This window comes from Stenella coeruleoalba (genome assembly GCF_951394435.1).
Source record: "Stenella coeruleoalba genome assembly, chromosome: 5".
Classification (NCBI taxonomy): domain Eukaryota; kingdom Metazoa; phylum Chordata; class Mammalia; order Artiodactyla; family Delphinidae; genus Stenella; species Stenella coeruleoalba.
Genome location: NC_137150.1, coordinates 87,131,137 through 87,157,529, shown reverse-complemented (window position 1 = coordinate 87,157,529; position 26,393 = coordinate 87,131,137). Strand labels below are relative to the sequence as shown.

The window sequence follows — 26,393 nt, the reverse complement described above, 5'->3', positions numbered from 1 at the left end:
TCTCCTTTCAGCCCTCGGCGAGGAGGGAGATGACTAGTCCGGCACACTATGTCCAGCTTCCCAGACAGGAACCTTTCGCATGGGCAACGGAAAGACAGCCCCATCGTGCCTTCCCCTCCCCCGCCTCTCGTCCGGTCCCCGCCAGAGGGAGAGCGCCGCTCGGGGGAGCCTAGCTGCGAGCTGGACTGTCCCACCGCCCTCCGCCTCGGTCTGAGCAGGGGCCGCGGTGGACCAGCAAGGGGTGGAGTGGGCGAGACCATTGGAAACGCTGGGAAGGGGGACGAAGCAGGAACGCGAGGGGCGGGGCCTACTAACCTATTCCAGATTTTCCTGTCCTCTTTAAAGCCCTGCTTTCGGAGAAACCCCGTTATCAAAGAGGAGAAAAGAGATTTTGGGTTTTTTTGAAAGGGGAGGGGCGTGTGTAGGAGGGCGGGGTGGGAGGAGTCGGGCTTTCACTCCCGGATCAGACGTGAGCGCGAGTTGCGCGGGCGAGTCCCTGCGCTCTGAGGGTCGGCTTCCTCTCCCCCTCCCGTGCGGGCGGGGTGGTGCGTTCCGAGTTCCCAGGAGTTCGAGGCGGGCGGGTGCCGGTGGGGGGAGGGGAGTGGCGGTGGTGGTGCCGGCGGCGGCGGCGGGCGGCTCTCGCCTCAGCCTCTGCAGTGGCGTCGGCGACGGCGGAGTTGAAGCAGCCGCGAGTGCTCGGCAGAGTGTCAGCCGGCGGTGACGGCTCAAGAACTGGGAGTTAGGGACGCGCGCACCGGACCTTCCGCCGCCGCCGCCGCCCACAGCCAGAGGCGCCGGGGCCCGGGGAGCCGGGGGGCCGGAGAGCGAGCTGGCCGGGGGGAGGGTGGGGGATGGCGCGGACCCTGGGGCCGGCTCCGCTGTGTCCCGGAGGCGGCAAAGCACAACTTTCCTCCGCTTCTCCCCCCGGGGCCGGGCTCCTGCTGCCGCCCCCGACGCCACCGCCGCTGCTGCTGCTGCTCTTCCCGCTGCTGCTCTTCTCCCGGCTCTGTGGTAGGTGAACCTCGGCGGCCGGTGCGGGCTGAGGGAGGCGCGACCGAGGGTCCCGGGGCCGCGGCCGGGCCAGCGTGGGCCGCTCTCCCGGGCGGGAAGCGGTTGTGTTCGGCGGTTGGCTGCGCGAGCGGGTGCCGCGGACTTTGGCTGGAAACTTTTCGCCGCGCCTGGGGCGAGGCCGGGGAAGGGCCGGGGCCGGCGACTGCGGCGCCGGCCGCCCGCTCTCCTCGCTCGCGGCCGCGCCGCTCCCCACGCTGAGGGCTGGGGTTCGGCGACGGCGCTTTCCGCCCGGACGCCGAGTGCTTCGTGCGCGTGGCTCCTCCGTGTTTGCTCCGGGGACCGTTACTTCCTCGCCTATTCGCGGAGGAAGCCGAGAGCGCGGACTTATGTGCTGGGGCTAAGGTGACGAGATGCACGTTTGCCGCCTCCTTTTTTCCCGGGTGAAACTTGAGCTGTGAGCCAGGATACCTTTAGGGACCAGAGCTCGACGGAATGAAGCCTTCGGGTTCCCACACCTCATCGCCTTCCACCCTGGAGAAGCACCATGTTAGCCCACCCTGCAGCATCCCCTACAGTTTTCTTAGGTCCTCCGGCCACTTTCTGCCGTGGCAGCCTCTGGATCGCTTTGCATTGAGTCCGTCGCTGCCTTCCAGTTTGTGGGACGTCTGTCTCACTGTGTTTATTTTAGCAAACGCTATTTGTCCTCAGGACTTCGATGTATGTGTAAAATACCTGATTGCATTGACCGTGCCCCAGCTGTTCCGATCAAAACAAGCCCCACGCCTCTTCCCTTTCTTCCCACGTTGTCTTATAGTTTTGTCATATTTGGGAGGTAGTCTCTTTGTAAGTTCACTTCCTAGGTATCAGAGACTAGAAGCCTACTTGTTAAGAATAGCTTTAAGAAACAGAAAAAGAAAGATCTCCGTTTCATGCAAGAGAGGTGGACTTAAGTGATCCTTAATGGAAGGCGGCGATGTGGGAAAGTAAGGCCACCGGTCTTTGGGGACTGGCTCTGTCTTTTGGTAATACCGGAACACTGCAGGACGTTATTCATTCGATGACTCTTACTTGGTGAGGAAAGTGCAGAAGGAAAACTTAGGCTTGCTCAAAGCGTGTTTTACCTGAGACATTTTTACTGGTACCTAAGTCTGCGTTGGATATCAGTGTTTAATGAAATCTTAAATGAAACCAGGAGTTTTACCAGTATTTACTACAAGGAGAGATGTGTGCGGATTTATTGGATGGTGTGATTTAGAAGAAAGAGAATCCTGTACCCCTGTACCGTGTAGGTGTGTCAGGCTAGCTGGTTATGAGGGAGGCAAAATTTTCAAAAGATTGAGTGCCTCTTATAGGCTGAGAATTTCCACTACCAAATCACCGTCACGTTTCAAGCACTGTAATGACACGTTCTGATTTACAGAGTATAGCATGATAGATGGCATGTTAACTAATCTACATTGTTTCTGTAGTCCCTCTCCCCAGATGTTTGGTTCCACTACATAAGTCTTAATGCTGTTACCGCTTTAGATTGATGCGAGATTCTAGATTGAATTTGTGTACCTTCTTTTCCATTCAGGAGGGTTGTGGATTACAGTTAGGTGGGAGGAAGGTGAGAGTGGATGTTAACAGTTTACTGTTCTGACTTAGATTGTGTTAAGGACTGAGAGAATATTTGTATCTCCAGTAAAGTTTTATCTAGCTAGGCAAAGCCCCGTAGAAGACTGAAGCAAGGTAATATGTACAGTTAATACAAGGAAATTGAACCCGGGTAATAATTTCATAGTGAATGTGCAAGTGAAATGTTGATTACTTTTTGAAGGAACACATTGGTTTTCACATGGAAGAAGAAAAGACTTAAAAAAAAATCTCTTCAATAATATGCTGTTGGAGGGATTTGATATGTTAGAGTCCTAAAAATTCAAGTAGTATAGGCAAATGGACTGTGATTTAGAGAGGTGTAAATTAAAGTTTTTAGAGTCAACTCAGCTTGTAGTTGTAGAGACAGACACTAGTTTTGTGTCACTGTGCACTGCTCATTTAAAGAGCTTCCTTTTTTTGGGCTTATAGTGTTATAACACCCTAATTTGTGAACGCTTATGACAAGTTTTTAATATCAACCTGTATTTTAGAATTCAGTCTTTGAATATGGCACAGTTGTCCTGATTTATGGATACTTAGTAAGTATGGAAACGGAATTTTCTTGTAACCTGTTCGTTGGTCTGATATTCATAGTACTACTTAACAAGGTTTGGCACGTACTGATGTTTGAGTTGTTTATTTATTTATTTATTAAAATTGAGGTATAGTTGATTTACAATGTTGTGGGAGTTGTTAGTCTTAGAGTTGAGAAGATTTTTAGGCTTTAAAGAGATGACTATATGATTTGTTAATCAGAATGCTTTACTTTTTTTTTTACCACATACAGATTTATTATTATTATTTTTTTGCTGCTGATATTTTTGATATTATGCTTACATTTAGCATGGCCTTAACTATGCTACACTTCTGCAATATCATCTATTAGCACAAGATAATTTTTATGTCATGTTAATTTTACTGCTGTAAAAACCCTCGCAGTCAAACTGGTAGACATGATATTCTGTAAGCTATAAAAAATTAATCAGATTTGCTGTTTTGAGGGTGTACATTATCTGTCTTATTTGAAGAACTGAAATTTTAAAATGAGAATTTTACAGGTTAACCAACTGTCAGGGTTGGTTGGTTTTTTGGGGTTTTTTTGTGTTTTTTTTTTAAAGCCTAAGAAAGTCCTAGGTGTAAAGGTCAAGAGAACTAGATTTTTCAACACTATCTGACTTGATATAAACCTCATTTATTTAATTATGGAAGTCCATATTTCTTTATAATGGCAATAATCAGTTCATAGGTGATCAGATTTATCTTACTTTCCCTTCCAACATTTTTTCTTGAGGAGTAGAGAATATTAGGATACGGTATTGATGAAAGAGAAGGTAGACTATTTGACCTAAGTTCCAACTTTTTCCATTTTCAACAGGGCTATATCTTAAATGGATATTTAGAAGGTGATGGAAAAAAGATCTAATATGATGATTGAACATTGAACAGCACTTTCAGAACTCCCTATGTTCATGACGCTTGATAGGAACTTGAGGACAAAACATGAATGAGGCAGAGTCCTGGCTTCAGGGAGCTTACAGCAGTATGATAGACATAACGTAAACAGATGGATAGGACAGCTCAGTATTTATGATAGAGATCTGCATGAGGTGTACTGTGGGTTACCCAGAAGAAGGATACCTAACCCATTAGGTAGAGATGTTAGTGTAAACTGAGAAAAAAAATTGCTTAAAAAAATTCAGTTGAGTTAGATTTTCTTATTGAGATTAGACATTGTGGTAGGTGGAATAAGTTTGCTCTCTCTCTGCAGTTTATGATTTAGATGCTAAATAAACAGTTTTATTCTGAAAAATGACTGCCACTTACTAGCTGTGTGAATTGTTGGCAAGTTATTTAACCTCAGTAAACTTAAGGTTTCTCGTCTTTTCAAAAAAAGGTTAATATCAGTTTGCCTATAGAGTTCTTGTCCTCTTGCCTGTAGAGGATTAAATGAAAGAATAAAATAAAACACTTAGAATGCATGGAATGTACATTCAAATTTTAGCATTTATTTTATTGCACATTATAAACCAACCAACCTAATATTTGTCATTCTTAAATTCTACGCTGATGACTTGAATAATTGAGTTTTCAAGTTGATTGACTTGCCGTATTTGTACTTTATGTCTTTCAGTGTATAGCCTAGTCAGTGCTCTTTAAATATTTGTTAAATTTACCTCAGGTAAATAATCAGATGACCAACTTTCAGAATGTTAGGATATAGTGAAATTAACTCAATGGTGTAGTTGTATGGAACCTAGTTGAATCATCCCTTAATGATGTAGAATGCATTTTAGGACTGGGCAGTTCTATACGATCACCCAGAATGTTAGTGGTTATATTGAAAAATGTGGAGTTGAAGAGGGAGTCATGATTTCACTTCTACCCTATGAAGTTACTGGTAGTTTCAGGTTGGAGCCTGTAATACATATTGCCCATATGAATCTTTCTGCATTCAAAACAGATATAATTGGAAAGTGAACCAAATTTAAAAGGACGCAAAAAAGACCAAATTTTCCTTTTTGCATTTAGCTACAGAATCAGAAATAGGAATTGGAAAAAGCTGGGCAATTACATATTTGTGGGTGTGTGTGTATTTACCGTTTTACCTTGTTTAGTCACGCTTTTATATATATATATATATATATATATATATATATTTACTGATTTCAGCAACTGATGCACATTTTGCATCTGTGTAGTTAAGGAATAGAACTTACGGCTTCTTGCCTATTATTTGAAAATTGTTGAAGAGAAGCTGGCTGTGATACCCTTGTTAAAAAATAGTATTTTGGCATTCTGTAATTTACCCCTTAAAAAATTAGTGAGTTAATAATCTATTGCTATAGCATATTCTGTAATCTATTAAAGTCCTCATAAACTTGACAGTACTGGCTGTATGGTTTGTGAAAGATGTGGCATTTGATTAATAATGGCTATTGTGTAAATGTCGGATAAAATCAAATAACCTTTAAGTAAGTAATGGAATTATTTTGTGTACCAGGAACTCAGATCTAAAAATCTAAGCACCATTAATGTCATACTTTTGATTACCTTTTATATTTTTATCTAAAATTGTCTTGCACCCATATGCTTTCCTAAACTTATGATTTTTCTGTAAGGCTCTGACATAGTTTAATTATTTACATAAATAAAGTTGTGTATTTAAAATTTAAAATTTTAGTGAGGGCTGCCCCCTATAAGTCTAGATACAGCCATATTGCAGGTACTATAGTTGTTTTGGAAAGGATATTGTATTGCATACTTATATTATGACTTTTACATGTGCTCTTTAATATAACATCCAAGGAGGTTATTTTTCTTGTAACCCTATTAATTGCCCAACATTCATTCTGCTAATTAAGATCAGTAGGAAGGAAGTACCTTGTAGCGTTATGAGTAGATATTCATAAACTGGAATTTGAGGCATGTGTAAAAACATACCAGCTCATAACTGGTTTAAATGACTAAGAGTTGATAGTATGCTTTTCAGCGTTTCTGACGATTATTTTGTAGGTGTAAGATAGTAAATTATACATGTGACTCTATAGATAGGAGAGGTTGTAATAGTTTCTTCTTTTTTTTTAACTTTACTTGTTTTCTTTTAACTTTAATAGTTAAAAAAAAAAAAGAAAGGGACTTCCCTGGCTGTCCCCTGGTGGTTAAGACTCTGAGCTCCCAGTGCTGGGGGCATAGTTGCAATCCCTGGTGGGGGAGCTAAGATCCTGCGTGCCACAGGGTGCTGCCAGAAAAAGTACAAAAAAAATCAAACTTGCTCTTTTAGATAGGTTGGCTATTGTACCAGTAGAGGCTCTTTACTTTAAGCTCTCAGGTTTCTTCAGAAGAAGTAAAATTTTTAAAAGAGGGTTGTCTATAAATCACTATTCTCAGCTAGCCAAGGTCAGCAAATGTAGGGTACGTGGATAGGTTCAGATCCTAGTTTCTAGGAAATCTTTTTCAAAAGAACATTCCAGGCCCCGCTATGGACTTCCTGGATCAACATTTTTTGCAAGTGGAGAGTGGGGAGTGGAGCCTGATGATTGGGGCATTTGTATTTTGAGTGACATCTTCAGATGATTGTTTCTTCCCTGGATGGGTGCTATTTTTACAGCATTTTTATATATGATTTGACCAGATATGGTCATTATTTTGTTCACTGTTGTACCCTCATGTGCTAGGCATGTAGTGGGCACTCAAATTTCTTTATTTCAAGTGCTTAATAGAAAAATAAAATTTAGTCTAAACCAGCACTGTCCAATAGAAGTAATGTAAACTATATACATAATTTTAAGTTATGGTGCAACATTAAAAAAGTGATAAAAGAAACAGGTGAAACTAATCTTAATATACTTTATTTAACACAGTATAACCAAAATGTTATCATTTTAGCATGCAGTTGATATTAAAGAATTGAGGTATTTTACCTTTTTTATTTTTGTAGGAAGTCTTTGAAATCTGATGTGTTTTACACTTACAGATTGTTGTTTGGATAAGCTATATTTCATGTGCTCAGTAGTCAGGTATGGCTGGTGGCTACCATATTGGACAGTGCAGGTCTAAGTAGGTTATGCCCTTCTCTAGCTCTTACTCATAAGGCCTAAAATGTTATTACTCTTCCTACCTACTCAAATTCTGAAGCGCCCAGTTTAAAATTAATTTTCTCGGTAAAGCCTTGCCTTACCACTTCTTTCATACAGTGAGCTTTTCTTCTTTATAAAGTAGTTACTCTTTTTATTCATTATCTAGTAATTTAATTGTAAGTTGTTTTGTGGTGTGTGCTCTTTGCAGTAAAAACCTTGCCTCAGGCTTCACTGTATGTCATCAGCATGCATCACAGGATAAACACAAGTTTTTCTGTAAACTATATAGGTTTTAACATGTCAGGGAGGAAGAAATTTTTCTCTACCCTTCTAGGTTCTTCTGGCTGGTCTAAGAGTTACATTGACATGAGACAGATTAACAGGAGAAAATCAAACAAAAGTTTAAGGGCATGTATACATGGAAGAGACCCAGGAAAACTGCCAGAAACCCTCACCTTAAATACCAACTTCCGCTGAAGACAAAAGAGGGTACTGGGGGTGGCGATTTGGGACTTCAAAGGGGAGAAAGGCAATTCACATGAAGATGGAAAAGCAAATGTTTGGTAAACAAATTTTTGCTGGGCCTTGCAGAGACTATGGGACACAGAGTGGACTCTGATCTCTAGGCCCTGCTGAGTTTCCCCACCACACTTAACCTGTACTTTTTGCAGATATCTCTGGTGATAGCTCAATTCCAGGAATAGGCCCACTATCTAAATTTTTTTAAGCAGTTAGGGGGAAGGTCAAAGTTTCTTCCTGAGTCTTTTGGGCCTTGATTGTTTTCAGCTCAAAATAATCGTGTGCCAAAGAGACGTTGTGGGGTTGGTAAGTTTTGCTCCCAAACATTTGCTTTTTTTTCCCTGTTAATAACTTTAAGGAATTGACCAAATTTGCTATACAACAAAATGGTATCAAGAGAATACTCGGTTTATGATTTCATCTTCCATGTTGAAATAAAATAATAATGCAGAATAATAGCTGTAATAAGTAACTACAAAAACTTTTCTGGATTTGACTTCATTTCCTATCTGATGCTAGCTATCTTTCAAATCCTTAGTCCCTCGAGCAAATTGGTTCATTTTTTCATGCTAAAAAGTTTAGAGCAATGTTTGCCGAAGTGTTTAATAGAACACTAGTCTCAGAAGATATGTTTTTGGGAGAAAGAACTGTGGTTGAATACACTTGGGAATGGGAAAAACTAACCATCATGGAAAGTCAGTATGTGCATTAGTTTATTAATGGTTTAAGAAATTCTTTAGTAAAATATTCTCTTTTGCAGTGTAATTAAACAACCTGTTATGCTGCAGAAGCTTTGTTGTACAGGACATGCTATAGGAAATACATCCTTAGAGAGCTTTGTATATTTGATATTATGTTGACGTTGCTTCTATCTGTACCTTCCAAGATAGGGGAGGAATGAATATATATATATATAAAATATACATATAACTCATTTATTTAATTAACTAGAAAAGGTTGATAGGCTTTAAAGACGTTACTTGGTGAGAAAATTCTTTGTTGGCTTTTCTTTTTTCCAGAAATTCCTTTTGCTTTCTTTATCTCTGTCTCTTTACTCGCCGTTGTGTTACCCATTTTGAATCTGAGGTATTTGCGAAATTGACCTAGGAGGAATACAATTCTTCCTCTTTGGTATGGCAAAATTAGCGGTGTATTATTTACCCCAGGATATATGTAGTTTAAGCAGCTTCTGTGGGATATACCTCACTTTATGTATAACACATCACACTCTGGGTCTGAGTTTTAGGAATAGAGTGGGTTTATTTAAGATAGCTATTCTCTTTTGTAATGGAAGTGTACCAGTGCTGTTATTGGGAAGGACATGAAAAAATCAAGAGGCAGATATAAAAATAGGTGTACACAGCTAGGACTCCAACTTAGCATTTGAGAACATTATATATAATTAAGAGCGTGCTGGACTCTTCTAATTGCTTCATTTCAGAGGAAATACAAAAGTATTAATGAAATAAATGTTAGTACTGGGAAACTGTGGTAAGATGAATTTCATATAGTGACTCTTTCTATGAGTTATCCATGATAGACATGATTGTTATTACTAAAATATCTGAGGCCATGGGTTTCAAAACTTATTAATATGATATCTAATTTAGTCATAGCTACTGTGGGGTAGATTAAGATTTCATTTCACAAGTGTCCTTGTCATTATGAACTCCAAACTCCCTTCTAATTTGATTTAGATTAGAGATAATCATTCATGGTTATAAGTTTAATTTAATGTTAACTAAGTCAGACAATAGTCTATCTTTTATTTAAATCTGCTTAGTGATACCCTGGTTCCTTTATTTTAAATGCACAATTTTTAAAAAGGCTCTCTATTTATTTATTTTTTACTGAAGAGATTCAGATGGGAGAAGGTACATAGCTAACAGTTCTATCCTTCTCATTGAGGGCAGGGCTAAAACGTTATAGCATTTTTCACTAAACCATGAGTCTGCATATATTAATTGCTGTAGCAGCTACTGTAAATCCAAATCTCTGATTTCTGCTTGTAAAACTTAAAGGAGGTAAAACATTACCACCAACAAAAACTTTGAGGAACATATGCAAATAGTGCAGATGTATTGAACATCAACTTTTATAGTAGCTTCCCTATTCCTATAAGCAATTCTGAGGTTATAAATATATGATTATTTTGATGACATAGTTTCATTTGCCTAGTCCACATTAAAACCAGAGTAAATTTTAACTTTGAAATAACAGTAAGAAACTCTTCTTAAATTGTTACCTTCTGTTTGTTGTACACTAGTACAGTGTCAAAGATTCGTTATTTTTCTTTTAAAGCTGGTATAGTCTTTTCAGTTGAATGACAAAAAGAAGGTATATCAGGGCTAGAATTAGTAATACTAATGAAAACATCTTTCCTAGCAAGAAATAAGACTGTTTAGACTGTTGACACTCTTTTCTGTATTTAAGATAGATTTTTACATTTTTCAGTGAAAAACATTGTCGACTTTTATTTAAAGATTTTTAAAAGAGGTAGCAATTATGGTGGCTATTTTGAAACCATGCATTGTTTATCAAACTTATTTTCCATATGTGTATAAAAGGATCTGGGCTTTCATATATTTTTGTTATGTTTATAACTGATAGTGAAAATGTTTAAATATATAAGTAGCTGGTGAAACTTTTATACAACATGTTAAAAAGTCTCTTGTAAAAGCTTTAACACTAACAGCATCTGTTAAAATATAAAAACAAATCTGAAGTTCCCTAAGAAAAATACATTATTTTTCTTTGAGGATACTACTGTTGCTTTGCTGCCCTCTACAGTCATCTAAAATAGTCACTCTTGACTTTTCTCCCATGAAATGATTAAAATACTTCCTTGACTTGTGTGCTTTAAATTTCAAGAGTGGGTTGAATAATATTTACTGTCAAAATATGACAACGTTTTAATTAATCAGAACAGTTGATCTATACCTGTAATGCAAAAAATAAAAGGTTTACAGATTGAAGCAGGGGATGGATTGGGGACTATTGCACATCAGTCAGGGAACAGATGATAGATAGAGCACCAACCAAGTGATAGGTAGTGTAGAGGATATCACAGTGGAATAAGATGTGATGGCTGCTCCCAAGCTTATAAATCCATTTGTAAGACTAACTGCGTGTTAGATATCTGTAATAGCATACCAAGTAGTATGATACAGCCTAAGAAGATCAGTAAGGCTTGGAAGAGTCAGGGAATGCTAATTAGAGGAATTGAAACTTTTGAGCTATATCTTAAAGAATGATTCGAGTTCAGACAGGTAAAACAGGGTTATTTCAAACAGGGGAGAGAATATTTATTAAAACATAAAGCACCTGTTACACAGAAAGGGCTATGCTAGGACCCTTGGGGTCTTTGCCCTTAAGAAATGTAACATTTAATTGTTAGCAGATTTGGAATTAGAAAATGTGTGTGTGTGTGTGTGTGTGTGTGTGTGTGTGTGTGTGTTTTATACCCAGTTGCTTAAGCTTTCTGCCTGTTTCAGTCCTTATACACTTAACTAAATAATAGCTCCTTTATCGAGTTGCTGTGAAAATTAAATGAAATCCTTATTAAACTGCAGTAAAGTGCTTTACAAATACAGCTATCCATAACGCAAGGGAAAATGAATTCTCATGTTAGAAATATAAAGTGTTGTGAGATTGCAGAAGAAGGAGCAGTTTAACTGGGAATGGAGGAAGACTTAATAGAAGACCTAATTTTCTAGCTGAACCTTGAAGGAAGAGTTTTCCATTTCTGAGGGAAGTCAGTGGAAAAGAGAGCATTCCAGGCTGAAAAGATCACTGGACTGAGGACTCTGCGGAAGGAATTAATGTTTCCATGTGGTTCAAGTATGAGCTTTATGGAGGGAAGTCATAGATTTTAAATACTTTGCTGATACTGAGGAGATTAGACTTCGTGTGGGAGGCAGTGAGGAGCTTTTGAAGGCAGGTAACTATTGTCTGTCAGTGATTTGAGAATATTTTATAGCTCTGATAGCAAGGTAAAAGATACACGGGAGATATGAGAGACAAGTGAAAGGGAAAACCATTGCTGTTGTCCATAATGTCCATAGTGTTGTCCATCCAAACATGGTGTTTGGATATCATAGGTGAGGAGAGAAGAGTTGGATATGAACTTATGTTTCTCTCTTGAATGACTAGAAAAGTATAGTAGAAGGATTGATGAATCGATTTGGTAACTTTTTGGAGGCATTTTAATTGTGCCTCTGGGGCATATTTTAGAGCTGTAGTTGGAAATTTGTTCTGAGAGGGTAGTGGGGGAGGATGTGGAATTGGGAATTATCAGGATCCAGGTATTTGGATTAGATAAGCTGTTTAAAGGAGAGAGGAGGTGGGGGGGGGGGAGAAGAGAAGAGAGAAAGGAAGGAAGGGGAAGTAGGGAGCGGACTGGAAAAAATTTTAAATGTTGAGGTACTTTGGGGATTTCCCTGGTGGTCCAGTGGTTGAGACTCTGTGCTCCCAATGCAGGGGGCCCGGGTTCAATCCCTGGTCAGGGAACTAGATCCCACATGCCACAACTAAGAGCCCGCGTGCCGCAACTAAAAAAGATCCTGCATGCTGCAGCTAAGACCTGGCGCAGCCAAACAAAAAAAAGGTTGAGGTACTTTGATTAGATAAGAGGGAAGGAGGGAGGGGAGAAATAATCTGGGAACAAATTCTTACTTGATAAATAGACCAATACATTTAGTAGTTAAGAGAAGTGCATTGATGACTTAGTAATTTAGTACAAGTGGTTAGGAAAAGGGTCAAATTCCAAAAAACTAACTAATGAGGGGATAGTGAAGAAGTAATAGGGTAGGGCCTGCTCTTGGGAAAGAGGAACATGAGCAAATAATTTGAGGGGGAAGAATAATGTATCAGTTATTGTGGGCTGAATGTGTTGTCCCAATATTCCTATGTTAGAGCCCTAACTACCAATCTGGTGGTGTTAGAAAGGGTTCTTTGGCAGGTGATTAGGTTTAGATGAGGTCATGAGGTTAGAGCCCCCATGATGGGATTGGTGCCCTTATAAGAAGAGAAAGACACCAGAGCTTCCTTCTTCCACCATTTTGAGGATACAGCAAGAAGGTAGCCATCTGCAAGCCAGGAAGAGAGTTCTCACCAGAACCCAAACCATGCTAACACGCTGATCTCGGATTTCCTATCCTCCAGAATTGTGAGAAATAAATGTGTGTTGTTTAAACCACCCAGTCTGTGGTATTTTGTTATAGCAGCCTGAGCTAAGACATCAGTGAAGGTTCTTAATTACGAACACTTCAAACTTAACTTTGATTAAAATAAAATTTATTGAAGGATATTGAGTGGTTCACGTATGGAAATGAAGAACCAAAGGAGGCTAGGCATCTAGAAACATATCCAGAACCATAGCCAAGATAATGTCTAGGGGCAGTCTGTCAAGGTCATCGCTTTCTGCCCCTTGAAACACTGGACAGTGTAGCTTTGCCTATTATACTGACATTGCTGCTCTTAGAAACTAGATACGGTTATTGCCATAGCCCAAGAGTATATATTTTCCATGGCTGTCCACTACAGAAAATTGAAGAAAAGCTTTTTAATTTTTATTATGAGACTTCTCTGTCTTTGGGAGGGGGATGGGAAAAGAACATTGATATGGCAAGGTCCAGGAACAGAAAGTAAGTGGAAACATTAAAAACACAGATGAGAGAGGCTAATCTTAGAAATGGTGAGGGGCTCTTCTTTCTACTAGGCAGAGAAAAAGAAAATGATAGGTGAAAATACAGAGAGATTTCCAGGTATAAGAGGGAAGTTCTGGAGAGGATTTCATCTTTATTGATTTACGTGATAAACTTTGAGAGTGCAGGGTGATGTTGGGACTTAGTAGTAGAACCTGTGGGCAGAAATGGAATAAGTCATCAATTAAGAATGAATAAAATGAAGTTAGAAGTCAATTGTTATTACTAAGGAAGAGAGAAGGATTTGTGATTAGAAAGTAATGGGAAAGGGGCTTCTGGAGTGCTGGTAAAGATTTATTTCTTGACCAGGATGATGGTTTTGTGGATATGCTTACTTTGTAATAGTTCTTACAACTACATACTTACCATTTATACTTTTCTGTTTGTGTGTGTATGTATATATACTTTGTTGAGTCTTTTGGATTTTCCATCTATACAGTCATGCAATCTATGCATAATTAAAGCCTTATTTCTCTCCAATCCTTATACTTTTTTTTCCTTTTCTGTTGCTTATTGCACTGGCTAGGACCTCCACTATTGATGTTGAATTAAAGTGGTGACCGCAGGCTCGTTGTCTCATTCCTTATCTCAGAGGTAAAAAAGTGTTCAACATTTCAAAATTAAGTATGATGTTTGCTGTAGTTTTTTTTTAATAAAACTTTTTTTATCAGTTTAGGAAAATTTCTATTCCTAGTTTGCTTAAGAATTTTTATCATGGAGTTTAATTTTATCAAGTACTTTATCTTAATTTTGAGATGATCATATACTTTTTTAAATAATGTGAATTACATTAAAAAAATGTTAAGCCATCTTTGTGTTTCTGGAATAATACCAGTTTGGTTTTGATGAATGTATCCTTTATTATAGAATTCAACTGACTTTTTAAAAAAATTTTTCTTCACCATCTATGTTTATCAATTAAATTGGCCTGTAATTTTCTTTCCTTATGATGCTTTTGCCAAGTTTTTGTATCAAAGTCATGCTAGACTCATTAAAAAATATGAGAATTGCTGCATCTTTTTCTATCCTGTGTAAGAGTTTAAGATTGGTACTTTTTTTTTTTTTCGTAGAATTAGTTGGTAGAGCCATCCTAGCCTGAAATTTTTTTTTTATGGGAAGGATTTTTAGTTACAGTTCATTAAATAATCATGGTACTGTCTAGATTTTCATTCTTTTTGTGTCAGTTCTGGCACATTGAGTTTTTGTAGGAATTTGTCAATTTCATGGTTTCAAATCTTTTGACATGAAGTTGTTCATAATGTTCTCTTACTACCTTTTTAGTGCCTGGAGGGTCTGTAGTAATGCCCCCCTTTCTCATTCCTCATGTTCGTATTTTGTTTTTTTGTTTTCTGGATCAGTCTTGCCAGGTGTTTATCAATTTTATTAGACTTTTCAAAGAACCCATCTATGACTCGTTCTTGATGCTCTTTACGTTTGTTTTCTGTTTCATTATTATCTGTTCTACATTTTCTGTTTTTGGAGGGTTTATTTCCTATTCTTCTATTTCTTGAAATGAATGGTTAGATTATTGATTTTTAGTATTTCTCTTTTTCTTGTACATGCATTTGAGCCTATAAGTTTTCCAACTAAGGTCATATTCACAGGTTAACACCTCCTAATTGCTCTTTCTGCATCTGTATTTTTTCCACTGTAATATGTGAACTTCTGCTACATTAATTTTTCTAGATAATGTTTTTGGCTTCCTGTATTTTCACTCTTCAGTATTACCTATTTTTTCCCTCTTGCTTATTTACACTTTCCCTGACTTGACTTTAAGCTCCTGGAGGGCAAGGAATGTGCCTCCTCTTCGTCCTTTCTCAGCATAAAGCCTGGTCAACACAGGTAAGTGTTAAATAAGTGTTAGCAAGAAATACGGATGTGCAAACAAACTGAATTAAGAATTTGCCGGGCTTCCCTGGTGGCGCAGTTGTTGAGAGTCCGCTGGCTGATGCAGGGGACACGGGTTCGTGCCCCGGTCCGCGAGGATCCCACATGCTGCGGAGCGGCTGGGCCCGTGAGCCATGGCCGCTGGGCCTGCGCATCCAGAGCCTGTGCTGCGCAACGGGAGAGGCCACAGCGGTGAGAGCCCCGTGTACCGCAAAAAAAAAAAGAATTTGCCTTTCTGACTTCATCTCTGTTATTTGTTACCAATACTTAGATTTTTCTTCTCCAAACTTCCCTTGCATTTTCTGTTTCTGTGAATCTGTTTACTTTTGTACTTCTTCCCATAGTGCCCATTCTCTGCTTGGAAAAACTCACCTTGCCTAAGATCCGGCTTAAATTCCACTATTTTCCCACAGATTACCAAACAAAATTAGGAATCACTAGTTTGGGCTTAGCTGAAGGAAAATTTCACTTTTTAGATGCAACTTTTCTCACCCTACATGCTTCTCTCATTCGTTCTCCCAATTTTCTGTTTTCACCCTTAACTATGGTGACTTTCATAAAGGTGATATAACCCGGTTTGCCTTGGAAAGTCTAGGCTTACAACTGTTTTTCTGGCATAATTATCAATAATACTCCTCCACTTCCTTTCACTCTAAAAAATGTTTTGGCTTAGATGACAAATTATATGATTGCTCTACCATACATCCATTGCCTTGCATGTCTTATTTTCTCTTCTAGATTCTCACATCTTGGAAGTTTCAGGCTATACTGTTTTCTACCTTATAATACGTAGTACTTAATATTCAGTGAATGAAATGCAGTAAATATTTGAGCTCTTACTGTGTTTCATACATACTTGTATTTTTTCCATATTAGCTCACTTATTTTTTCAACCTAGACTTGTAATATCTAATTCCTTGCCCCAGTGTTTTTCACTTAAAGTGAAACATCTTGCAAAATCTTCACTCTAAATCAGTTCAGCTGTACAAATTCTTATGCTTACTTCTCAGCTACTAGTGGGACTTGGGGAGAAAAAAAAAATCATATAACCATGCAGATTCGTGCCCCTAAAGAATCAGGCTTTAGCTTCAACTGGACCTCAAACAGTTTTTCTAGCAATCCTCTTTTTGGTTTAGTCAGTGCATGCTCCCATGTTTGAATTTTTTCTTTTAAATTTTACTGAAACCTTGTTAATTAGGTGATAATAGTCCCATTTTATAGGTGATAAAACAGGCTCTCAAGTACCCAGGGTCACACTGGTAATAATTTAGAGGTCTGTGTGTTCTTAAATCTAGGTTAGTCTGGCTCCAAAGTTCTTGCTTTTTTATTCCATCCTGTTCCACCATTTGCAATTTTAATTCTTATTCTTAGGTCTGAAAAGTATTACACTACTTAGCCATAAGCTCCATGTACTTGTTTAGAGGTACCTCTTTTAAAATGGTAAGTTTGAGATTTTTTGATTATGTTGTGTAAATGTGTATATAAATTTTTAGGTGTATCATTGTAGAAGGCTGTCATTTATGAGGATTGATAATACATCAGTGTCTTTAAAGCACTAGTTCTTTACAATGTCTGCTTTATCTGAGAATATTTACATGTTCACAGGCCTTCTGCTTTTTATGTATCATTTATAATTAGGTTAAAGTAAATTTAAGGATCAGAAGTAAATTCATCAGTATGGTTAAAAAACAGTTCCCTTGGTTGAAAATTGTTTACTGTTGATTATAAATTTTTACTGCTGTAATAACAGTAAGGCCTAAGATAATATAATTATTATAGTGTTTTGGGGAATACATTTTATAATGGTGATTGAAACTCATAATTTCATTAGTGTTTAAAAATTGCTAAAATTTCAGTTTGAAATGGGAATTGCAAGAGCAGATTCTTAGTAATTGTTATGAAAACCCATCTCCCATGCATTTTACCTCTAGTGGAAGTAGTGCTTACTTAAGAACTACAGCCCCCCTCTACTTTTTATTTTGAAAGTCACTGAGCTTTTGATTGTCTCCATTAATAGCTATTCTAGGTTTTCTTTCTGTGAAATGTTTAGGATTTATTCATAATGTGCTCAGCATGATGGAGTTGGAAAGATTACTTTTCAAAGCCAAGAGGCTTCTTGTCTGTGTTTTGCCACTAGCCATATGATAAGGGCAAATCACTTCACAGTCTCTGTAAAATGAGATTAGATCAGATGTCCTATAAATTCTCTTCCTGATCTAAGATTTTGTGCTTCTGTTCTGAAAATATAAAGGAACTGTACTTAAAAGCATAAGGTGAATTCAACTAAAGGGAACCTTTATGTGGGTTGATTAAATCAAGGTATTTTCCTTATTTGAAATTAAAAGGTAGTGACTGAGAATAGATGATGGAAACAGCATTTTAGAAAGAGCATTTTATAAAGGCTGAAATTGCTACTTAAAGATTGGTAAAGATGTACAGTGGCATGAAATTTATCTTTAGTGTTAATGTATAGGAAATACTGTAGTAGAAGTTTGCTGTTTCTTGAACCTGTTACTTCCTGTGTTGGTTACATATAAATCATTTTTATAGAAATCTAAACCTTAAAAAAATTAACTCTTTGGGGCTGATTTTTTTTAGCTTTGTAGAAAACTCAGACCTGTAGTTAGAAGTTAACCTTTATTGAATTCCACTCTAAAACTGTGCCATCTAGAACTTTCTGCAATGAAGCAAATGTTGTATAGCTGTAGTCTTCAGTATTACAGTCACTAGCCACGTGAGGCAGCTGAGCACTTGAAATATGGCTAGTGTAACCGAAATTTTAAATTTTATTTAATTTTAATTAATTTAAATAGCCACATGTGACTAGCTGCTGGGACAGAGTTGTTCTATGAAATGCTAAGCACTGTGCCATAGCATAATTAGAAGACTTCAGTTCTAGTTCTCTACTGTGTCATTTCTGATTACTGCCCTTTACCCACTTTGGACTTAGCCTTCCCTTCAGTCTTATTTTATTTATATTTTGGCCTCATACTGGATCTTTGCGTAGCCTGGAATCGTCTTCCTAGCCAATGAAAATCTTAGCCTCGAAGGCACAGCTTAAATGCCACCTCCTGCAAAGCTTTTCCTGATCCTCTGGACTATAGCAAAGGCATTCTTATTATTTACATGACCTGTGGTAAGTCTTTTAACCCTTTTGATTCTTAATCTGTCATATGAGGTACCTATGTACCTCACAGTGTGGTTTTTTTGTGTGTGGGAGGGGTGATGAGGTGTGGGGGTCAGATGAAATGGTGTATGTAAAAGCGCTTTGATAATTTTCAAGAATACACAACTGTAAGCTGATGATGTGGTGTGAAAACTGAGTCTCAGAAAGATTGACTTTCCCACCGTCTCCCATTTTCTGCCTCACTTTACTTAATACTTCAATCCCAGTAATTATTTAGCTACATTGGTTTTTGTAATCTCTAATCGTAATTTCCTTCTTGACTAGTTTCAAGTCTGTAGTCTACCACTGAAATCATTTCTTTGCCTGCACATCAACTGCTTGCTCATCTCTCTTCTAATTGTGCTAGCCTGGTGAAACTCTCAACCTAGCTGAAATCTTTACTCTCTGCCTTGTTAGTTTCTCCAGTCAGGCAGCTGAATGCTGATTGATGTCACTGTAATTCAAGATTAGTAAATACAAGTGGCTCTTGGTACTACTCTGAAATCATACATTTTCCTAGTTAGTGGTTCTCAAACTGTTTGGTCTTGGAACGTTTTTGTGCCCTTAAAAATTATTGAGGGGACTTCCCTGGTGGTCCAGTGGTTAAGAATCCATCTTGCAATGCAGGGGATGCTGGTTCGATCCCTGGTTGGGGAACTAAGATCCCACATGCCAGGGGCAACTAAGCCCACTCGCTGAAACTACAGAGCCCACGCTGTCTGGAGCCCGTGTGCCGCTACTAGAGAGAAGCCCATGTGCCGCAATGAAGAGCCCATGCGCTGCAACGAAAAATCCCACGTGCCTCAACTAAGACCTGATGCAGCCAAAAAATAAAATAAATCAATGTTAAAAAAGATTGTTTTTTAATTATTGAGCACTACAGTGAGCTTTTCTTAATGTGGGTTTTATCTGTCAATATATATTTGGTTAAAAATTAAAACTGAGAAATTTAAAAATGCTTTAATTCCTTCAAAAATAATAAACCCATTACATATTTTTATGAAAAATAGGTGTTTCCTATAAAAAATTTAGTGGTAAGAGTAGCATTGTGTCTTATTTTGTGAATGTCTTTAATGTCTATCTTAATTGACAACAACTGGATTTTCATACCTGCTTCTGCATTCAGCCTGCTGAGTATCATGTTTTATAGCCTCTGGAAAATCTACCATATACTCATGACAGAATGAGAATGAAAAAGACAAATAAGATCTTAGTATGACTGAAAATAGTTTTGACTTCATGAACAACCAGAAAAGGTCTTAGGTAATCTAAAGGGTCTCACTTTGGGTACTGTTACTTCAGTCTATCTACTCTTTCCCCACAATTGTTTTACACCTTATTTCTTTTTATGCTTCTAGGACCTCCTCTTATCTCATATGAAATCCTTTCTGTTTTAAAGAGAAAAGAGAAGTAGTCAGAAAAGAACTTTCACCACCATTATCTACCAACCTATCTATCTGTACTGGTAGTCTCTGCCTGCTATAGCTGATGCACAATGAAGGGCCAACAGTATCTCTTCTACTCCTGTCCCATACTGCCTCTTCTCAACAGTTGTCCCTTCTCTTGTCTCTTAGATTTTTTCAGTCATTTCAGTCAGCTTAAAAATATGCTATAACATCTCCCATTAAAAAAGTACTCTCCCTGACCCATCATCTTTCTTGAGCTGCTTGCTGTCTGATCTCTTTCTCTGCCCTTATGGTAAAGATTCTCACAAAAGTTACATGTATAATAAATGTTTTCCAGTCCCTCTCCTATTCTCACTTTTTTATAAAAACAGCCTTACTGGGCATAAGTGGCATATAATAAGCTTCACATATTTAAGGTGTACAGTTTGTTAAGTTTTTTTTTTTTTTAACATCTTTATTGGAGTATAATTGCTTTACAATGGTGTGTTAGTTTCTGCTTTATAACAAAGTGAATCAGTCATACATAAACATATGTTCCCATATGTCTTCCCTGTTGCGTCTCCCTCCCTCCCACCCTCCCTATCCCACCCCTCCAGGCTGTCACAAAGCACCGAGCCAATATCCCTGTGCCATGTGGCTGCTTCCCACTAGCTATCTACCTTACTACGTTTGTTAGTGTGTATATGCCCATGACTATCTCTCGCCCTGTCACAGCTCACCCTTCCCCCTCCCCATAACCTCAAATCCGTTCTCTAGGAGGTCTGCGTCTTTATTCCTGCTTTACCCCTAGGTTCTTCATGACATTTTTTTTTCTTAAATTCCATATATATGTGTTAGCATACGGTATTTGTCTTTTTCTTTCTGACTTACTTCACTCTGTATGACAGACTCTAGGTCTATCCACCTCATTACAAATAGCTCCATTTCGTTTCTTTTTATGGCTGAGTAATATTCCATTGTACATATGTGCCACATCTTCTTTATCCATTCATCCGATGACGGGCACTTAGGTTGTTTCCATCTCCGGGCTATTGTAAATAGAGCTGCAATGAACATTTTGGTACATGACTCTTTTTGAATATTGGTTTTCTCAGGGTATATGCCCAGTAGTGGGATTGCTGGGTCATATGGTAGTTCTATTTGTAGTTTTTTAAGGAACCTCCATACAGTTCTCCATAGTGGCTGAACCAATTCACATTCCCACCAGCAGTGCAAGAGTGTTCCCTTTTCTCCACACCCTCTCCAGCATTTATTGTTTCTAGATTTTTTGATGATGGCCATTCTGACTGGTGTGAGATGATATCTCATTGTAGTTTCGATTTGCATTTCTCTAATGATTAATGATGTTGAGCATTCTTTCATGTGTTTGTTGGCAGTCTGTATATCTTCTTTGGAGAAATGTCTATTTAGGTCTTCTGCCCATTTTTGGATTGGGTTGTTTGTTTTCTTGTTATTGAGCTGCATGAGCTGCTTGTAAATTTTGGAGATTAATCCTTTGTCGGTTGCTTCATTTGCAAATATTTTCTCCCATTCTGAGGGTTGTCTTTTGGTCTTGTTTATGGTTTCCTTTGCTGTGCAAAAGCTTTGAAGTTTCATTAGGTCCCATTTGTTTATTTTTGTTTTTATTTCCATTACTCTAGGAGGTGGGTCAGAAAGGATCTTGCTGTGATTTATGTCATAGAGTGTTCTGCCTATGTTTTCCTCTAAGAGTTTGATAGTTTCTGGCCTTACATTAGGTCTTTAATCCATTTTGAGCTTATTTTTGTGTATGGTGTTAGGGAGTGATCTAATCTCATACTTTTACATGTACCTGTCCAGTTTTCCCAGCACCACTTATTGAAGAGGCTGTCCTTTCTCCATTGTACATTACTGCCACCTTTATCAAAGATAAGGTGTCCATATGTGCATGGGTTTATCTCTGGGCTTTCTATCCTGTTCCATTGATCTATCTTTCTGTTTTTGTGCCAGTACCATACCGTCTTGATAACTGTAGCTTTGTAGTATAGTCTGAAGTCAGGGAACCTGATTCCTCCAGTTCCTTCTTTCGTTCTCAAGATTGCTTTGGCTATTCGGGGTCTTTTGTGTTTCCATACAAATTGTGAAATTTTTTGTTCTAGTTCTGTGAAAAATGCCAGTGGTAGTTTGATAGGGATTGCATTGAATCTATAGATTGCTTTGGGTAGTAGAGTCATTTTCACAATGTTGATTCTTCCAATCCAAGAACATGGTATATGTCTCCATCTATTTGTATCATCTTTAATTTCTTTCATCAGTGTCTTATAATTTTCTGCATACAGGTCTTTTGTCTCCTTAGGTAGGTTTATTCCTAGATATTTTATTCTTTTTGTTGCAGTGGTAAATGGGAGTGTTTTCTTGATTTCACTTTCAGATTTTTCATCATTAGTATATAGGAATGCCAGAGATTTCTGTGCATTAATTTTGTATCCTGCCACTTTACCAAATTCATTGATTAGCTCTAGTAGTTTTCTGGTAGCATCTTTAGGGTTCTCTATGTATAGGATCATGTCATCTGCAAACAGTGACAGCTTTACTTCTTCTTTTCCGATTTGGATTCCTTTTATTTCCTTTTCTTCTCTGATTGCTGTGGCTAAAACTTCCAAAACTATGTTGAATAAGAGTGGTGAGAGTGGGCAACCCTGTCTTGTTCCTGATCTTAGTGGAAATGCTTTCAGTTTTTCACCATTGAGGATGATGTTTGCTGTGGGCTTGTCATATATGGCCTTTATTATGTTGAGGAAAGTTCCCTCTATGCCTACTTTCTGCAGGGTTTTTATCATAAATTGGTGTTGAATTTTGTCAAAAGCTTTCTCTGCATCTATTGAGATGATCATATGGTTTTTCTCCTTCAATTTGTTAATATGGTTTATCACATTGATAGATTTGCGTATATTGAAGAATCCTTGCATTCCTGGAATAAACCCCACTTGATAATGGTGTATGATCCTTTTAATGTGCTGTTGGATTCTGTTTGCTAGTATTTTGTTGAGGATTTTTGCATCTATGTTCATCAGTGATATTGGCCTGTAGTTTTCTTTCTTTGTGACATCCTTGTCTGGTTTTGGTATCAAGGTGATGGTGGCCTCGTAGAAGGAGTTTGGGAGTGGTCCTCCCTCTGCTCTATTTTGGAAGAGTTTGAGAAGGATAGGTGTTAGCTCTTCTCTAAATGTTTGATAGAATTCACCTGTGAAGCCATCTGGTCCTGGGCTTTTCTTTGTTGGAAGATTTTTAATCACAGTTTCAATTTCAGTGCGTGTGATTGGTCTGTTCATATTTTCTATTTCTTCCTGATTCAGTCTTGGCAGGTTGTGCATTTCTAAGAATTTGTCCATTTCTTCCAGATTGTCCATTTTATTGGCATAGAGTTGCTTGTAGTAATCTCTCATGATCTCTTTTATCTCTGCAGTGTCAGTTGTTACCTCTCCTTTTTCATTTCTAATTCTATTGATTTGAGTCTTCTCCCTTTTTTTCTTGATGAGTCTGGCTAGTGGTTTATCTATTTTGTTTATCTTCTCAAAGAACCAGCTTTTAGTTTTATTGATCTTTGCTATTGTTTCCTTCATTTCTTTTTCATTTATTTCTGATCTGATTTTTATGATTTCTTTCCTTCTGCTAGCTTTGGGGTTTTTTTGTTCTTCTTTCTCTAATTGCTTGAGGTGCAAGTTTAGGTTGTTTATTCGAGATGTTTCTTGCTTCTTAAGGTGGGCTTGTATTGCTATAAACTTCCCCCTTAGAACTGCTTTTGCTGCATCCCACAGGTTTTGGGTCATTGTGTCTCCATTGTCATTTGTTTCTAGGTATTTTTTGATTTCCTCTTTGATTTCTTCAGTGATCTCTTCATTATTAAGTAGTGTATTGTTTAGCCCCCATGTGTTTGTATTTTTTACAGATCTTTTCCTGTAATTGATATCTAGTCTCATGGCATTGTGGTCAGAAAAGATACTTGATACAATTTCAATTTTCTTAAATTTACCAAGGCTTGATTTGTGACCCAAGATATGATCTATCCTGGAGAATGTTCCATGAGCACTTGAGAAAAATGTGTATTCTGTTGTTTTTGGATGGAGTGTCCTATAAATATCAATTAAGTCCATCTTGTTTAATGTATCATTTAAGGCTTGTGTTTCCTTATTTATTTTCATTTTGGATGATCTGTCCGTTGGTGAAAGTGGGGTGTTTAAGTCCCCTACTATGAATGTGTTACTGTTGATTTCCCCTTTTATGGCTGTTAGTATTTGCCTTATGTATTGAGGTGCTCCTATGTTGGGTGCATAAATATTTACAATTGTTATATCTTCTTCTTGGATCGATCCCTTGATCATTATGTAGTGTCCTTCTTTGTCTCTTTTAATAGTCCTTATTTTAAAGTCTATTTTGTCTGATATGAGAATTGCTACTCCAGCTTTCTTTTGGCTTCCATTTGCATGGAATATCTTTTTCCATCCCCTTACTTTCAGTCTGTATGTGTCTCTAGGTCTGAAGTGGGTCTCTTGTAGACAGCATATATAAGGGTCTTGTTTTTGTATCCATTCAGCTAATCTGTGTCTTTTGGTGGGAGCATTTAGTCCATTTACATTTAAGGTAATTATCGATATGTATGTTCCTATTCCCATTTTCTAAATTGTTTTGGGTTCGTTATTATAGGTCTTTTCCTTCTCTTGTGTTTCTTGCCTAGAGAAGATCCTTTAGCATTTGTTGTAAAGCTGGTTTGGTGGTGCTGAACTCTCTCAGCTTTTGCTTGTCTGTAAAGGTTTTAATTTCTCCATCAAATCTGAATGAGATCCTTGCTGGGTAGAGTAGTCTTGGCTGCATGTTTTTCTCCTTCATCATTTTCAGTATGTCCTGCCACTCCCTTCTGGCTTGTAGGGTTTCTGCTGAGAGATCAGCTGTTAACCTTATGGGGATTCCCTTATGTGTTATTTGTTGTTTTTCCCTTGCTGCTTTTAATATGCTTTCTTTGTATTTAATTTTTGACAGTTTGATTAATATGTGTCTTGGTGTATTTCTCCTTGTATTTATCTTGTATGGGACTCTCTGTGCTTCCTGGACTTGATTAACTATTTCCTTTCCCATATTAGGGAAGTTTTCAACTATAATCTCTTCAAATATTTTCTCAGTCCCTTTCTTTTTCTCTTCTTCTTCTGGTACCCCTATAATTCGAATGTTGGTGCGTTTAATGTTGTCCCAGCTGTCTCTGAGACTGTCCTCATTTCTTTTCTTTCTTTTTTCTGCTCTGCAGTAGTCATTTCCACTATTTTATCTTCCAGGTCACTTATCCGTTCTTCTGCCTCAGTTATTCTGCTATTGATCCCATCTAGAGTACTTTTAATTTTATTTATTGTGTTGTTCATCGTTGCTTGTTTCATTTTTAGTTCTTCTAGGTCCTTGTTAACTGATTCTTGCATTTTGTCCAATCTACTGTCCATTCTATCTCCAAGATTTCGGATCAACCTTACTATCATTATTCTGAATTCTCTTTCAGGTAGACTGCCTATTTCCTCTTCATTTGTTAGGTCTGGTGCATTTTTATCTTGCTCCTTTATCTGCTGTGTGTTTTTCTGTCTTCTCATTTTGCTTATCTTACTGTGTTTGGGGTCTCCTTTTTGCAGGCTGCAGGTTCGTAGTTCCTCCTGTTTTTGATGTCTGTCTCCAGTGGCTAAGTTTGGTTCAGTGGGTTGTGTAGGCTTCCTGGTGGAGGGGACTAGTGCCTGTGTTGTGGTGGATGAGGCTGGATCTTGTCTCTCTAGTGGGCAGGTTCACGTCTGGTGGTGTGTTTGGGGGTATCTGTGGCCTTATTATGATTTTAGGCAGCCTCTCTGCTAATGGGTGGGGTTGTGTTCCTGTTTTGCTAGTTGTTTGGCATAGGTTTTCCAGCACTGTGGCTTGCTGGTCGTTGAGTGAAGCTGGGTGCTGGTGTTAAGATGGAGGTCTCTGGGAGATTTTCGCCGTTTGATATTATGTGGAGCTGGGAGGTCTCTTGTTGATCAGTGTCCTGAAGTTGGCTCTCCTACCTCAGAGGCAGAGCCCTGCCTCCTGGCTGGAGCACCAAAAGCTTTTCATCCACACGGCTCAGGATAAAAGGGAGAAAAAGTAGAAGGAATTAGTAGAAGTATGAGGAAGGAAAGAAGGAAAGGAGGGTAGGAAGGAAGGAAGGAAGAAAGAAAGAAGCAAAGAAGGAAAGAAGGCAAGAAGGAAAGAAAGGAGGGAGGGAGGGAGGAAGGAAGGAAGGAGGGAAAGAAGGAAAAAAGAAAGAAAGAAGATACAGTAAAAATAAAATAAAGTATAATAAAGTTATTGAATTAAAAAATTCTTATTTAGAAAAAAAAAAAAGGGACGGAAAGAACCTTAGGACAAATGTTGGAAGCAAAGCTATACAGACAAAATCTTACACAGAAGCATACACATACACCCTCACTAAAAGAGGTAAATGGGGAAAAATCCTAAATCTTGCTGTCAGAGACCACCT

The 26,393-nt window shown here is 38.3% G+C and overlaps 1 protein-coding gene across 2 annotated transcripts in view; it reads left to right on the top strand.

The window, feature by feature from the left end:
* Positions 1 to 470: 470 nt before the first annotated feature.
* The window catches only part of NECTIN3 (nectin cell adhesion molecule 3), a 145,078-nt gene continuing 119,155 nt past the window's right edge, over positions 471 to 26,393 (top strand). Inside the window, exon 1 of one of the 2 annotated variants that reach the window (XM_079921961.1) lies at positions 471 to 1,011. In XM_079921961.1, the coding sequence (XP_079778087.1) occupies positions 852 to 1,011 (160 nt within the window). In that variant the 5' untranslated portion in view covers positions 471 to 851. The remainder of the gene's footprint in view (positions 1,012 to 26,393) is intronic. The other variant, XM_079921962.1, reaches the window with a different exon arrangement.